Source organism: Delphinus delphis, chromosome 1 (assembly GCF_949987515.2).
Source record: "Delphinus delphis chromosome 1, mDelDel1.2, whole genome shotgun sequence".
NCBI lineage: Eukaryota > Metazoa > Chordata > Mammalia > Artiodactyla > Delphinidae > Delphinus > Delphinus delphis.
Window position 1 is genome coordinate 87840210 of NC_082683.1, and position 17826 is coordinate 87858035.

General features: G+C 35.6%; 1 protein-coding gene across 2 annotated transcripts in view; it reads right to left on the reverse strand.

Moving 5' to 3' along the window:
- DBT (dihydrolipoamide branched chain transacylase E2) overlaps window positions 1-17826 on the reverse strand; it is a 43798-nt gene that overhangs the window by 9556 nt on the left and 16416 nt on the right. For both annotated transcript variants that reach the window (XM_060026281.1, XM_060026271.1), the window contains exons 5-7: window positions 6260-6381; window positions 3427-3643; window positions 2270-2436 (exon numbers count right to left, since the gene is read on the reverse strand). In XM_060026281.1, the coding sequence (XP_059882264.1) occupies window positions 2270-2436; window positions 3427-3643; window positions 6260-6381 (506 nt within the window). The remainder of the gene's footprint in view (window positions 1-2269; window positions 2437-3426; window positions 3644-6259; window positions 6382-17826) is intronic.

Sequence of the window (17826 nt, forward strand, 5' to 3'; positions counted from 1 at the left end):
CACACATTTTTAACTTTCCATTTTCCAGCTCTTTCCCTCAGCCTACAGACCTGCTCAATTTTTCCTTGAGGGTGTGCAGGAGGGGAGGGAGCAGATGGAATCTTTATTCAATCTACTCCAACCACCGTAACTGTCACCTGCACCTATGCCCTGTCTGCCTTTCTGCATATTTTTTCAGGTTTCTCCTCTTCCTCAATTTCTTTCATTCCCCAACTAACTGCAACCAAGCTTCTACCTCAACAATACTTTATTCAGTAAGTTCTGGCTGAGGCCACACATGACCTCTTCATTACCAATCCAATAGCCTGTTCCCATCCCTTATCCTATTTGACCTCTGTAATGCATATAACCATTATCTACTTTCCTCTTAAAACTTTTTCCTTGTCTCTGGGTGTGAGAGGCTGAATCAAAGGCCCCAATCTGTAAGGAGCCTCCTTATCCAAGTCCCTTGGTAGTGCTCTTGCAAGCTGATTCTGAGCTTAGTCATGTGACTTGCCTTGGTCAATGAGTTAAAAACAAACTCAATGCAGCACAGCTTGGGGAAAGTGCTAACATTCTGCTCCCTCTCTTCATCCCCGGCAGGACTGAGACCATGTGCAGGCTAGCATACTGGGCAGATAGGAGAGACATCCAGAAGAGAAATGAGTCATCCTCACTGAGGCCACCCTACACCAGCTGGCCCCTAGCCAATCTAGTACCTGTCTATAGACATGTAAGTGAGCTCTGCTAAGATCAGCAGACAGGTCCTGCTCACCTGTAGATTCATGAGAAATAATAAACAGTAATTGTTTCAAACCATGAAATCTGGGGGTGGTTTGTTATACAGCAATAGATACACTTGGCTATTAAGTGACTCTTTTCTGGTTCTCCTATTGTCAAACCACTGACCCCACTCAGCCTCTTCCATTGCCTTTGCCAACTCAGTTTCTACCTACCCCTTAAACACTGATGTAAAACCCTTAGCCTTCTTTTCTTCTCCTTCACACATAATTTGGGTGATCTCATCCACCTGTTTCAATTGCTGTGTCTCTACAGATGACCCTCTATAGCTGTAATATAGTCCAGATCTCTCATTTACTGGCACCTACTACATCTCATGTTTATAGACCATCTCTTTCCCTGTGAGGGTAGTTGTTAAAAAGATGGACATATAGGAGAACAGCTTCTGCCTTACAAGACTCAGCATCAGTGAAGAGACAACTGAGTATAAACACTTTCAAAACATTGAGACAAACTGCAATGAGAAACAAAAGGCCATTTAACTCAAACTGTGACAGCCACTGGCTTCTGTAGGAGGAACCGGCTTCTGTACTCTGTTCTACACTGGAGCAAAATTTGGTGTTTAGGATGCACATGTATTTGATCAAGGGAGGAGGCGGCATTTCAGGTCAAGTTGTGTATTCCAGCAACTATGTGTAGCTTAATCTGACTATAGCGGAGAGAGTGACTGTGACAGAGAAGACTGGAGAGGTGGGTGGCAGAGACGCATAGAAATACTTTTTTTATGCCACGTTAACGCATTGAGAAACCGTCCTGAAGGCAATCCTGAAGGGGAACCATTGAAAAGAACCATGGAAAGGGCTGGTAGGAAGCCACGCTGGATTTAGAGACAACAGTATGCATTTTTTGAGAAAAATGGACCAGAACCGAAAACTTAGCTTCTCCACTTGTTAGATGTAAATTCTTGACAAGTTTCTCAACTTCTCTGAGTGCCAATTTCCTTAAATGGAAAATGGGGATAGCAGTATTTACACGTTAGCATTATTCTGATCATTAAAAGAGAGACTGTATACAGCGCGCTTGGTACGGGGTCAGGCGTATGGCCGCTGCTTTCTAAATGGTGCTTAGCGGGCTGCTCAGGGTCAGCTGACGGCCGTATGCTTTTGATACTGGCACCAAGGCCCAGTACTAGAAATGATTCCCAGAGGCCTCAATATAAGTTTGTTGAACAGTGGAAGATCAACACCAAGTCTCACTTTTCTTCAAATCAGGACTTTGCTGGAGTGATCCTTTCAGAATTAAAGGCTTTACCTACATGGCAGGACAATCCTCACCTAGCTCAAAGAGATAAGTCGATAAAAATCTGACACAGAAATTTCAATTTTATAAACTTCCATGAAACAAAGAGAGTGTACTTGTACATTTTTCTAACTATGTGATGTTGTGAGAAATATATTTTTATTCAAACCCATAGTTAACACATTGCATATTTGCAAAACAAAATTTAACCGTCTTACTCGAGCCTTGTTTGAAATGACTAAAATCTTACCTTTAAGAAGAAGGGCATGAAGGAGAGTTTAATTCCACGAGCAAAAGCAATGGGTTTTAATTCTTCTCGTAGCTTAACCAGTTCAGTAAGGTCAACATCATCACAATATCCAAAATGAGGTATCTTCAGGGCTGCAGACATGGTCTTGACCATTGCTTTGTGAAAGCCTGGAAAACATTAAATATACATATATATATACGTATATATACATATATGCATATATATATGTACTTTATAAAAATTCTTAAATCCTTTAATCCCTTTAAAAACTAAAATAGAAGGTTTTCTAATGTTACTTACTCTTAATTAAACTCTTCCTCTTGGAGCTACCATCTTCATTACATAACTTGAAAGCCAATAATTTCAATGCTGAAGAATTGACTATAGCACAACACCCAGTGTCAACTGTAATAATGTAACAGGTAACTGCTTTCAACACTGTGGTATATAAAAAATTCAAAAGGTGGCTTCTCTGGTGGCACAGTGGTTAAGAATCCGCCTGCCAATGCAGGGGACACGGGTTTGAGCTCTGGTCTGGGAAGATCCCACATGCCGCGGAGCAACTAAGCCCGTGCGCCACAACTACTGAGCCTGTGCTCTGGAGCCTGTGAGCCACAACTACTGAGCCCGCGTGCCACAGCTACTGAAGCCTGTGCACCTAGAGCCTGTGCTCCACAACAAGAGAAGCCACTGCAATGAAAAGCCCTTGCACCGCAACGAAGAATAGCCCCTGCTCGCCGCAACTAGAGAAAGCCCGAGCACAGCAATGAACACCCAATGCAGCCAAACAAAAAAAATAATAACAATGCCAAAATAATAATAATAATAATAAATTCAAAAGCCATGTATTTACACAATGACTTCTTGCAAAGCCACTCTTCTGGAAGTTAATTATCCTAAGAGTTTGTAAATAACAAATCAGAAGTAGTTGTTTTGAAAGCTAACAAAAAATAATATTTAAAATATACCAAGCAAGTCTTCAAACAGAAAAAATATCTGTACGCAAATTTATACTCTAAGAAACCTGCTAACATGTTACTCTTCAAAAATTATCAGTACATATTAAAGCTTTTCCTAGAAAAACTGTAATTTCATCATGTTGAAGTAGCTTCCCCTCAAATAATTACTCTATTACCTTACATTACTATTATTATTACCTTTTATGGGTTCTGTTCTGTCTTTGCCTGTGAATACTGGAGGTTTTGATATTGGTATAGGAATAATTCTCTCTTTTGGTTTTGGTGGAGGTGGCATAATTTCAGCTTTTGGTGAAGGAGGTAGTATAGCTCCTGTTTGCTTTTCCAGATAGCTGAGAATATCTTCTTTAAGTATTCTGCCATCTTTTCCAGAGCCAACAACTTCACTCAGCTTAATCTAAAAAATGACACATTTTAATGCTAAAAATAAAACTACCTAAAAATAAATAAACCCATCACTGAGGTCTCTAAGTGAAATTAAATGAACTGAAGGTAAAAAAAGTATCTCTGCCCAATAAATTAGTATAAGGAAATAACATTTTAATTATCTTAATAGAACACTGCAAACTATAAATAACATTTTCATCTTCTCAATAGAATGCTATAAACTATAGCTACTCTTCATAAGTGATCATTTGTTACTTTTGTACTTACTGTTCATTTGCCCATGTGGTAACAATGTAATATCTACATTGTATATAGCTATTTATGAAAACACATTTTTAAACAGTCAACTATTTCTAAATTTCTTGCATAATTCTTATTTGATTTTTTTCTATTCTTGGAGACTACATAAGAAGAACTGAAAGTTTAAACAAGAGTTAAACACTGTAACAAATGTAGACCCCTGTTTCTGACCTTGGCTACCAGTAAACATGTAATGGTTAAAGTAATCATCCTATAAAAGCTCTCTTGAATTGGTTTTTTTTCTGATGGCTGTTTTAGAAAGATCAGTACAAAACACTGAAATTAACTTTACTGAGGCATACTTGGAATGTGAGTTCCTTGGTCCAAGTTAAGGGTCAAATAGTTAAGTTTTATTATTGCTTTCCACAGAACAAACAACAGGTGATATAATTCCACTTTCTACTGGGCACTCATGATACTTTTGGGAAACATTTGTGATCTGGCTTTATTTAATCACTTCCTATGTTTGGTAATAGAGATAAAATATTTCACTAAATTGAATTGTATTTAAATAAAAAGACACATTAGCTTGGATGATATCCTCACGCATAGTGTACATTAGTTAAACTCTCAAGGTTAAGTCCTATTTCATTTGTATTAATGCTTCTCTAAGAATGACCACAAAATAGTCAAGGGCTTTATCACATCAAACATTTATTTTATAACAAATGAACTCTAAGAATTTAAACATAATTTTTAGGTAATTACAAACAACTGTAAGTGCCATTGGTTTTTAATTTTAGACAAACTCAATAATTAATATACAAACTACAAAAAAAAGGGGGAAAAAGGTGATTTTATAATAAATCTGTTATTTAATATCTAGTAATTATACAAATGCTCTAATTATACACATCTTTAGGAAAAGGAAAGTCACATCATATATTTCTACAGGTAGTCCTTTTATATAATTTTTAAAAAAATGGTAAAATGTTTATAGCTTTCAAAGCAATATATAAGAGCGTTATTTCATCTGCTGCCCTTAACAGTGTAGTGTTCCATATTACTATTTCTATTTTTCTGTTAAGCTAAATCGTCTTCATGTTTGAACACATTCAATGGCTAATAAATTTTCATTAAGGGTTTATAACATAATTTTCCTAAGCATTTCCCTGATTTTGAACACATGTGTGCCTTCTAATTTTTGGTTATATAAAACACTTTAATATATCCTAGATTATCTCCTTGGGATAGTTCCCCAATGGTAGGATAACTAGCTGAAGGAGAATGAACATTTTAATGACTCTTATTACCTATTCCCAAAATGTAAACTTCTTTCCCCCCAACTGTAATTTAACTACTTCTCTCAAAAACAGACAGACAAACAAAAGCCTGCATTGTGAGGCATAGTGGAAAGAACTCAGGCTTTGGAACCACACAGATTTGTGCTCAAATCCCCAGTTCAGCTACTTACTTGATTTTAGGCAACTTAATCAACTCCTCTACCTTTTCTCATCTGCAAAAAGGGGATAACCCAAACCAGTCTGCAAGGTTACTGTGAGGATTAGCGATAATGTATGTATAGTGTCTGGCTCAGAAGTGCTCAAATAATGGAGGCATCAATTGTTGAGACACTATTAATGATTAAGAGCACTGGTTTTAGAGTCACAGAGACTCTCACAGAATCCTGGTTCCACCACTGGGTTAGCTGTGTGACCTTGGACCAGTTATTTGACCTCTCTAAGTCTTAGAAGGGCCCTTTGTCTCAGAGTTGTGAAGATTAAATGAGATAACATGTAAATAATTAGCACAATGCCTAGGAGCCATCTCACTTTGGAGGTAAAGCAGCAATGACTGTCAGGTAAGAGGGAAAACAGAAGGCCAGGCTCCTTGACTCAAGTCAGTATAGCTCTATGGTTTTCCCTACCTCCCTGGGATCAGGCAGATCCTTGGGACTACATCCTTGCCTGGCCCATTTCCCATCCCTTCCCTGTATGCCTTCCTTCATTCCTAGTAAAGATGATCACTGTCTCAATCAATCAACCATGTGTTCCCAAACCCTTGTCTCAAGCTATGCTTGTAGGGTACCTGATCTAAGACACTAGTATTTACAAGTTCTCAATAAATGGTAGCCCTGACTGTTATTAGGATCTCAGGAAGAATAATAAATCCACATTTCTCAATTAACATGAATAATAAGTTCACAATTTTCTTTTCATTGCTCGTGAGGACTTTTATGCAACTATCACTTTTTAGTAACAGACATTTTCATGTTTCCTTTAATCCCAACTTGAGCCATCTCATCATGGGATAGCTGGGTAATTCTTCATAGATACACATGTATACCATCTGTGTGATCTCACACTTAAATATTAAGAAAACTTACATTGTTTTCCATTGCAAGGCGACGAACTGCAGGAGTTGCCAGTGTTTTTTGGCCCTTTATCTCTTGGTGTGTGTGTTCATCATGGGACACAGCAGGAGTTTCAACAACATCTTCTTCTGAATCTGGTAACAAGGTAAAATTTTACTCTTTAGTAGAAAATATTGAAACAACAAGCTTAGTGTCTTATATAAATAAATTCAAATTAAAGTATACAGTCAAAAAGCATAATAGATGAGCTACTTCAGAATGGGAAAACACAACTGTAAAATGGAAAAACATACAAGGGTACTAGAGTGAGTGAGAGGGGTGTACGGGTACCAGGTACTGTTTAATGATTATTATTGCCTGCTGTTTACTTCATTTCTGTTAAAATTATGTAGCAGCTACAAGTTAAAAAATGCAAGTTTCTTTCATAAATTTTAAAACACATTGTATTGTAAACATTTTCCTAATAAATTTCTCATATACATATGAAACGAGAATCAAATGTGAGGTAAATTACATGAATCATGTAAAATCTGCGACAATCTTAAATGCTTTCCTAAGATAATGTAGCATTTAAATTTTTTCTTTGCTTTGAATATGGCTTAAGGAATGCTGTGGAAGGTTTTATTTTCATGGCTAATACTAATTTGGTTGTTTTATTCTCTAACTGTAGAGTAGTGATATAAGAAAAACTATCTTGGGCTATTAGCATGTATTTTTGCAACCAAAAAGAAAAAGGTTTTAAGAGCATTTAATTGTCAAAGTTGGATGTTAGGAAATCAGTGCTATAGTACAGCAGAATCTCTGTGGGAATAAGTAAACTAGAGCCAACCTCTGAAAATCAGCAGAAAACTGAGTTAGCTTTGACATTCTATTCTAAGCAAATAAAAATTTTCCACTGCTAGAAAACTATGGAAAGACATTCTATTCATTCATTCCTCCTCACTAGTCTATGAATTGGTCTGGTGGAGCTCTCAAAGTTCCCCTACGGTTAAGGAAGAGAAAAAACAAACACTTTGTATTGAACATGAAGAGTAGTAGAATATTCCACTCCAAAATGTGATTGTAGGAGTTCAGAACATACCACCCCAACATATGCCACTTTGGTGTACTGATTATTTTCAAGAGCTGTACGCACTTGAAAAACAACAAATGCAGGGAGAGGCTTACTCTGAACTCTCTTCATGTACCTAAAGACATCCAAAAGGAACTCAACTGTCAGAAACTCCCTCCCTAGGAGTTTCATCCAACCACGGAAGATTGACTCATCACAGGAGAAGAGACTAGAAATCAGCAACACATCCATATAAACTTTTGTCACAAACTATCATACCTCCCATATATTCTTCTAAGAGCCAATTCATCCTTCCTAAAAATCACTTACTCTTCCCTAAGAGGCCTACATCCCTCCTCCCCTTTCCCTATTAAGAAGGTATTTAAACCTGAATCTTAAAGCCACCTCTCTGAGTTATTCATTTTTCCTGGGTATCTCCCAGGTATACATGACGTCTACGTGTTAATAAATTTGTTTTTCTCTTGTTCATCTGTCTTTTATTACAGGGGTCTCAGCTAAGAACTCAGAAGGTACAGGGAAAATTATTCTTCCTTCCCACAATCACCTAGTATATATCGTATACTGCACTACATATGTAATAGCTTAATCTTCACTCCAGTGTGTAAGATAGGTGTTATTATCCCCCTTTTACAGATTAAAAAAAATGAGACTTGAGATGAAGAGACTGGCCCATGGTCACACACCTAATAAACTGTGAAGAGCTGGGATTCAATCCTAGGGCTGACTCAGTTTGTGCTGTTTCCTTTAGTTTATGGCTGGCCCTAGTAGATTTTCTTTCTGGTCAAATAAGCTGGAATATAACTTCTACAGCTCCAGGCATAATTTTATTGCATAAAATCGCATAATTGCATAATTTATGCATGATTGCATAATTTATGCATAATTGCATAATTTTATTGCATTTTGAGAAGCCCATAATTTTATTGCATTTTGAGAAGCCCTGGGCTTCATCTGTTGAAGTTACTGGAGAAACTAGCAAGAAAGATTAGCATTAGGAACTAAGATCCAAAGAAAAATCAAGGGGGTTCAGCTGTAGGAATCCCAAATACTAACTTGAATAATGCATATTTGCTACAGTTTGAGAAATGCATAAATGCCCAGACATATCATATACAAGTTATTATATAACAGTTCCAAAATATCATGTTATTTATTGCTACTCACCTTTCTGGAAAACAGTCTATATATCACCAAGTAGTACTGCCTTTTGGAATAACTTCGGTGTAAGTATTAAGTAATAAAACAAAGATTTGCAAGAAGTCACTCATATTATATATGAGTTGTAGTTGTCATGTAGTTGTGGGCAGAAAGTTCTCTTAATACTAAAATACTACCTTGCTAAGGACATTGGAAAGCCAGGGATGATTTAACAGAGATTTAACAGAGAATATCTACCAGAAAGCCATTTCCATGATCCAAGGGTTTCCAGTCTTTTTGTTACCTTGATCATAGAACTTATCTTAAAAGTGATCCAGTAGAGAAGAAGTAAATCATAAGGAATGGAGGGAATGTCATTTTCTAAATGGATGAGTGTTTGTGGCATGATGCCAAGATAAACGGAGTGATCAACATCAAATCACAATTTCGCACAGATACAAAAGGATATTTGGTTCAGAACCTAACAACTAGGAAGAAGATCTAGGAAGATGACCAGATCTTTCAGGCAGGAGAGAAAAGAACGGTTTCTAAATTCAACTTAGAGAGCTAGCGGCCACAATAACTTCTATTAGCATTTGATTCAATAACCTTAGCCCTGATAGAGATTGCACATTAGAAAAAGTTACAGTTTTGGAGAAAGTTGCTGCTGGTTCAGTTTTGCTGATGCAACAATCTGTTTCTGTTACCGTGCCCTATTACCTCAATGAAATAGAGATTGCAAGCTATACAACTGGGAAACCAGCAAAGTCAAGCTGTCCTGGTTATTCTGGTTCAGCCTTTGAACTGTCAGCTTAGCTATAAACTGCGACATGTTTAACACAGGGGGAGGCCCATATTGCTACCCCCCAAATGTGGAATGCTTATTACTTTTTCCAGATTTAATTAAACATATGATTGTTCTATGCAATAAGAAGAAAGTGTGGACAGTAAATCAGAGGATGACTAAAATAAAACCATGGTGATCTTGATGTAAAACCAGAGTTTGTGTAACAGAGTGGGACCTGGCAGTAACTCCTGTCGTTTTTCAACTTTTTGAAGAGTAAGTCCTAACATTTGACTCCTTCCTATTGTACTTCACATAGATGACTAAGATGATGAAGAAATTATTAATAGTAAATTCTAGTTTGTACTTTCCCCTGAAGCTATTGGACATAATTGTTTTCATATCATGAGCTTATAAACAGGAACCTAGTATTTTTATGATTGCAACCGATCAGACTTTGAAAAGCAGGAAGTTTTTTATTGTAAGTTAGAAAAAATATTCTTTTCAGGATTGTTTTTGGACATGTGTATGGTAAAAATACAACTTAAAGTGTTTTAATATAAATGTTAAGTATTTTGAGGAGCTTAGTTAAACGTAAAGGACTTCTGTGACTTTTCACATTAAAATGTCAAATTCTTTTCAAATGAGGCTTCGGGGAAAATGATCTTGATCATATTGGCTTTGGTTATAATTCCATTCATTCAATGTACTCTATTCCTTGCCTTTTAAAATAACTAATTTTGATTCTGAGAAAATTAAGAATTCCAGTGTGATAAAGGCAATTTTTCTTTTATGCAAAAATGAAGTCTTAGTAATTTTCAACTTAGTTTTGTATTCCAGGTATGGAGTTGCCTTAAAAAATCTTTTGAAACTTGTTTAAAACATAAATAAATAAAAATAAAATACTACCTTGTTAAATAGCACTTGAAGCAATTTTCTAAGTTTTTTTTATATGATTATACTTATACAAAGTATACTTTATATACTTATTTTCTCCTTTGATGTTCACAATAATGCTACAAGAATGCAGGGCACATTCTTGATTTTACCAAAGTAGAAACAGACTCTAAGGGGGATGGAGTTAAGACTAAGCTAAAATTTCATGACTCTCCCCAGCTGATGTGATTTGCACTGTTCTTGCACTATACTCTAATATGTGGGATTTTATTCCTTCAGTAGTAGATTTAGATACAGTTTTTAAAACCTTAATTAAATTTTAAGAAAGAACAAAAGGACTCTGGTAAATAAGTTTTTATCATGAAGACTGTCAATTTAGTGTTGCTGGAATTCATCATGTGAAGAAAATTATAATAAAATGATATTATTTCATATTAAATAAAAGAGTAATTTGAATTAGTAAAAATATTAAAACTGTGTGATTGCAATGGGAAATACTTTCGAAATACCAAAGCACTCAAAGGTTTTTGAAAGAGTTGTTTTTGTAAGAAGCTTTAAACTTTTCCTCCCTGCAAAACTTCTTAGGAAGACCTTTCTTCATAGCACAAATCTAAACCTTAGTTTAGTTTCTGCTCAAATCATCATAAATTGAGAATTAATGATGTCTAAACCAATGAGATTGCATAGCATTTTCTTTCTCACTTCAAATTACTGAAACAGCTAATTCAATCAATTCAGTCTACAATTAGCTATACAAAATAAGGTTTTAGTTACGATGATAGGTGTTCATGTTAAAGGGTAAATGCAATATAACAGCAGAATAATATAAAAGTATTCTGCTACATCTTATGTCCCTTCTGCTATAAAGTATTCTGCTACATCTTATGTCCCTTCCTCTCTTCCCTTAATACTTCCCCATGGTGGCAAGACTCCTCAATTAGAGCTAATTAGGTATAGTAACTCTCCACTTGTCTGGTGGTCAAGCATTCTGGCAACTTAATGTTGTACACAGCTGTAGGTGCAGAACACCTAAAACCGTGCCACGCAGCCTCAGTATTAAAACCATACACTTGCTCCAGAGAAAAGTCATTTAGACTCTCAATCACAACCTATTTTCTCTTCTTAGCACATATTTCTTAACAACTTGGTTATCTGTATTGCCAGAAAGTTAGGAAGGAGAGTGATGGCCTGGCACAATGACAAGGCTAAGGGGTAGGCTGAAAAAACAAAAATCAGAGGCAGAATTGTGTTTTTCCCAGAAAAATGAAAAAAGATTTTAGGTTATACCCAATATCCTCCCTTTAAGAAGGCATAAAATATGTAGGTTTAAAAAATAAATAAAACTACTGATTCCCATTAAATAAATGGCTTAGAAAAGTTTGGGTTCAAAAAGCTTTACTTGTTTAGAAAAGTGAGGAGTCATCCTACTTTTTAAAATAGAGGTTAGAGAAAGCCAGGTTAGCTGTAAAGAGAACTCATGGCAATATTCTTAAAACTGAGTTCACAGCAGACAACATACTGAGACGTGGATCAGCTTTGACATAATCTTGATAATATTAATTAACTAAATTTCAATTTGTAATTTTTTTTTAAAACAGCATAAATGAGTCTAGTAAGCTCTTTTCAAGTAGAGTCTACCTACAGTCAGAGCACTCAGGGATAGGAGTTGGAGGTCACAAATACTTTTTCCCTCATCAGAATTATCATGACACTCCAGTCTTGAAAAGCAGGCTGCAACACCATGTTACAAAAAGAGTACCATAGAATGTTATTTAAACAAGCATTAAAAGACAGGATTTAATTTCTGTTACTGCTATTAAGACGTCTACTCTTGATCCCTTACACTCTTGATGGTTCTATGCTACAATTATTTCCCACCTGTAAAATGGACATCATGTGTCTTATACTTCTAAAAGACTTTTTTAGGTAATTTTCTATTTATAGTATAATTGGTTTTCTTGGCACTAAAACGAGGAACAGTATAGACAAATTCAGTATTACTACAAATTCTTGTTTAAGACAGGTACACAAAATATTTAGAAACTTTTCCTGTTTCCAGAATTTAAAAAGAGGCACACATAAATTTCTTAGTAAGTTGAACCTACTATTCTATAGGCTTGCTTATTTATTTTATTCTTCATAGTCATTCTTACAGTAAAAAACAATAAAAATTACAAGAAAACATAAATATAAAAGCAAAAAGGTACACACACAAAATAAAATTAGCATGCAAGGCAATTATTCAGAATACACTTTGAATTGCAAATGAAATAGAAGAGCTAACAATGATCAGTTCTCTATGAGGAAAATTATCAGATAATTTTTACTCTGAACATAACCTATCCAATCCCATTAAGTTTTTACAGACATATAATAAACTGCACGTACATAAAATATAAAATTTCATAAGTCTTGAAATATATATATACCCATAACTATCACCAAAATCAAGATAATGGACATATCACCCCCCAAAGTTTCCTTATACTCCTTGGTAATTCCTCCCTCCTAACCTTCTGCCTCCTTCCTACCCTATCAGCAGGCAACCACTAATGGGTTTATTGTCAAAATATATTAGTTTGCATTTCTAAAACTTTATATACATAGAATCATACAGCATGTTCTCTTTTATGTCTGGCTTCTCTGACTCAGCATAATTTTTCAAGATTCATCCATGTCATACAGGAAATTAATTTTTGTAAAAAATTATCTAGAAAAAATATAGCCCCTCCTGAAAAAGTTCTATGATTTTATAATTTGCTATATCAAGACTTATTAAGTTGGATTTCATTGGAGATACCAAAAGAAACTCTAAAAAATAAAACTCTAAGAAAGAAAAGGAAACAATAAAACCCCCCACAAATCCCAACTGTTCACTTGTTCATATACAGTCAGCCCTGGGAATCCACAGGTTCTGTATTCATGGATTCAACCAACTGCTGATCGAAGATACACAGAAAAAAAATGTATGTAGGTTATATGCAAATACTACACCATTTTTTTTTTTTTTTGTGGTACACAGGCCTCTCACTGCTGTGGACTCTTCCGTTACTGAGCACAGGCTCCAGACGTGCAGGCTCAGCAGCCATGGCTCACGGGCCCAGCCGCTCCGCAGCACGTGGGATCCTCCTGGACTGGGGCATGAACCCGTGTCCCTTGCATCGGCAGGCAGACTCTCAACCACTGCACCACCAGGGAAGCCCACTACACCATTTTATACAAAGGACTTGAGCATCCGCAGATTTTGGTGTCCCTCTCTCTCTCTCTCTCTGTGTGTGTGTGTGTGTGTGTGTGTGTGTCTCAGAACCAATCCTTTGCAAATACCACAGGATGACTATAATTTGCTTTTGTGGACAGCCTAGATAGGTATCTAAGCTGGTCTACAGCACTTGACTGGGTATTCTAATTTACTAACATCCACAATAATGTTCAGCATCTTTGGTTGTCTCAGTTTATGCCAAGAGTATAATTCTTTCCTTTCTAGGTCTTAACTGAATGAAAGAAAAATCTATACCTATTATCTTGTTGATCCATCAAAATAATTCTGTGTTTATTTCAGGTAATTTTTAAAGGTAAATTCTTTTTTGTTTTTAATATTCCTAAATCATGCCTTTCAATAGAAATTTGGAGTCAAGATAATAGCACCCCTAGTACCCAGATTATGGTCTCTTATTTATTCCACATTAAAAGGAAAAAGAGGCCCTCAAGGAATGGATAATTCCAGGTCTGGGGTAGGAAAAGTATCAATATAAGGTGAGTCCCAGATCATCTCCTTGTGCCAAAAGCAAGGAAGGTTTTGAAAAGTAACAGTGTCATGTTAAAAGAACACACAGAAGCCACCTTGAAATGGTCACCACTATTAATGATTTGAGCATTAAAAAGAATTATAATAAAAACATCAGGTCAAATGAAATATAAACAAAGAGAATGTTGGAAAAATTAATATCACCATTTGAAGAGCCTATTAAAGTAACTCCTTATTTTAATAATTGGTAAAGAAAGACTGGAATGTCTTTCCAGTAGGAACTGTATTTCATAGTAACAAATAGCCCCAATTGATGAAGGAAGGGATAGCTCCACTTTACAGAATAATGCCACCTAATAATGTTAAAGGAATCCAAAAATCATCATTCTACAACCACTAAAATAATTGTGGTATGGTTATGGCAAGGGTATGGTTATGGTTCCATGTTTAAACTTAGCATTATTACACCAGGTCATCCAGACGTTATTTGTGTCCTGATACGGAGAAATATGAAGTACATAATATTTCCATGATGTAGATTCTAGCCAAAATATTTAACTGCAACCTAGCCTTTAAAACTTACTTCTAGTTTACAGGAAATATAAAGAAGAGAGGAACAAGTCAAATACCACCATGAAGAAGCAACAAGTCTAAAAGATGTGACATTCTGCAAAACAAATGCTACCATCTCTTCAGCAAGTCAGTGTCATGTGGGGAAGTAGGACCTAGATTAAAAGAGACCAGGTGCAATTTGTAGTCCTGTACTAGACTCTAGCTTGAACAAACCAATTGAAATTTCAAGGACGTTTTGGTGGCAACTGGGGAAATTTAAATTTAGATATGGTGTGACTACCAGATAAAATGAAAATGTATTGTTATGAAACCATGTAGAGTCATTAACTAAGCAAACACATTAGAATGTACCAAATACAAGTCTGGTTAAAAAAATACCAAAATGCAAACAAAAATTAAATTCAAAGAAAAAATATTAAAAACAGCAAAGAAAAAGCAAAAATAACATACAAGGGAATCCCCATAAGGTTACAGCTGATTTCTCAGCAGAAACTCAACAGGTCAGAAGGGAGGGGCAGGATATACATAAAGTGATGAAAAGGAAAAACCTACAACCAAGATTACTCTACCCAGCAAGGATCTCTTTCAGATTCTATGGAGAAATCAAAACCTTTACAGACAAGCAAAAGCTACAAGAATTCAGCACCACCAAACCAGCTTTACAACAAATGCTAAAGGAACTTCTCTAAGTGAGAAACACAAGAGAAGAAAAAGACCAAAAAAACAAACCCAAATCAATTAAGAAAATGGTAATAGGCACATACATATTGATAATCACCTTGAATGTAAATGGATTAAACACACCAACCAAGACACAGACTGGCTGAATGGATACGAAAATAAGACCCTTATATATGCTGTCTACAAGAAATCCACTTCATACCTAGGGACACATACAGACCGAAAGTGAGGGGATGGAAAAACATATTCCATGCAAATGGAAATCACAAGAAAGCTGGAGTAGCAATACTCATATCAGATAAAATAGAGTTTAAAATAAAGACTGTTACAAGAGATAAGGAGGACACTACATAATGATCAAGGGATCAATCCAAGAAGAAAACATAACAATTATAAATATATATGCACCCAACATAGGAGCACCTCAATACATAAGGCAAATGCTAACAGCCATAAAAGGGGAAATCGACAGTAACACAGTAATAGTGGGGGACTTCAACACACCACTTACACCAACAGACAGATCATCCAGACAGAAGATAAATAAGGAAACACAGGCTTTAAATGACACAACAGACCAGATAGACTTAATTGATATTTTTAGGACATTCCACCCATAAGCGGAAGAATACACTTTCTTCTCAAGTGCACATGGAATGTTCTTCAGAATACATCTCATGTTGGGTCATAAATCAAGCCTTGGAAAATTTAAGAAAACTGAAATCGTATCAAACATCTTTTCCAACCACAATGCTATGAGATTAGAAATCAATTACAAGAAGAAAACTGTAAAAAACACAAATACATGGAGGCTAAACAGTGCACTGCTAAATAACCTAGAGATCACTGAAGAAATCAAAGAAGAAATTTAAAAACACCTAGAAACAAATGACAACAAAAACACAATGATCCAAAGTCTATGGGATGCAGCAAAATCAGTTCTAAGAGGGAAGTTTATAGCAATTCAAGTTCACCTCAAGAAACAAGAAAAATCTCAAATAAACAATCTAACCTTACACCTAAAGCAACTAGAAAAAGAACAAAGAAAACCCAAAATTAGTAGAAGGAAAGAAATCATAAAGATCAGAGCAGAAATAAATGAAAGAAATGAAGAAAACAATAGCAAAGATCAATAAAACTAAAAGTCAGTTCTTTGAGAAGATATACAAAACTGATAAACTTTTAGCCAGACTCATCAAGAAAAAAAGGGAGAGGACTCAAATCAATAAAATGAGAAACGAAAAAGGAGAGATTACAGCTGACACCGCAGAAATACAAAGGATCATAAGAGACTACCACAAGCAACTATATGCCAATAAACTGGACTACCTGAGGTAATGGACAAATTCTTGGAAAGGTACAACTTTCCAAGATTGAACCAGGAAGAATTAGAAAATATAAACACACCAATCACAGGTAATGAAATTGAAACTGTAATTAAAATCTTCCAACAAACAAAAGTCCAGGACCAGATGGCGTCACAGGCAAATTCTATCAAACATTTAGAGAACAGTTAATTCCTATCCTTCTCAAACTCTTCCAAAAATTTGTGGAGGGAGGAACACTCCCAAACTCATTCTACAAGGCTACCATCACCCCAATAACAAAACCAGACAAATATCACACACACAAAAAAATTACAGACCAATATCGCTCATGAACATAAATGCAAAAATCCGCAACAAAATACTACCAAACAGAATCCAACAGCACATCAAAAGGATCATACACCATGATCAAATGGGATTTATCCCAGGGATGCAAGGATTCTTCAATGTATGCAAATCAATCAATGTGATACACCATATTAACAAATTGAAAAATAAAAACCATATGATCATCTCAATAGATGCAGAAAAAGCTTTTGACAAAATGCAACACCCATTTGTGATAAAAACTCTCCAGAAAATGGGCATAGAGGGAAACTACCTCAGGATAATAAAGGCCACATATGACAAACCCACAGCCAACATCATTCTCAATGGTGAAAAACTGAAAGCATTTCCTCTAAGAAATAAGACAAGGACGTCCACTCTCACCACTATCATTCAACATAGTATTGGAAGTCCTAGCCTCGGCAATCAGAGAAGAAAAAGAAATAAAAGGAATACAAATTGGAAAAGAAGAAGTAAAACTGTCACTGTTGCTGATGACATGATATTATAAATAGAAAATCCTAAAGATGCCACCAGGAAACTACTAGAACTAATCAATGAATTTGGTAAGGTTGCAGGATACAAAATTAATGCACAGAAATCTCTTGCATTCCTATACACTAACAACGAAAGTTCAGAAAGAGAAATTAAGAAAACAATCCCATTTACCATTGCAACAAAAAGAATAAAATACCTAGGGATAAACCTACCTAAGGAGGCAAAAGACCTGTACTCAGAAAACTATAAAACACTGATGAAAGAAATCAAAGATGACATAAACAGATGGAGTGATATACCATGCTCCTGGATTGGAAGAATCAATATTGTGAAAATGACTATACTACCCAAAGCAATCTACAGGTTCAATGCAATCCCTATCAAATTACCAATGGCATTTTTTACAGAAAAAATTACAAGAAATTTTACAATTTGTATGGAAATACAAAAGATCCCAAATAGCCAAAGCAATCTTGAGAAAGAAAAATGGAGCTGGAGGAATCAGGCTCCCTGAATTCAGACTACACTAAAAAGCTA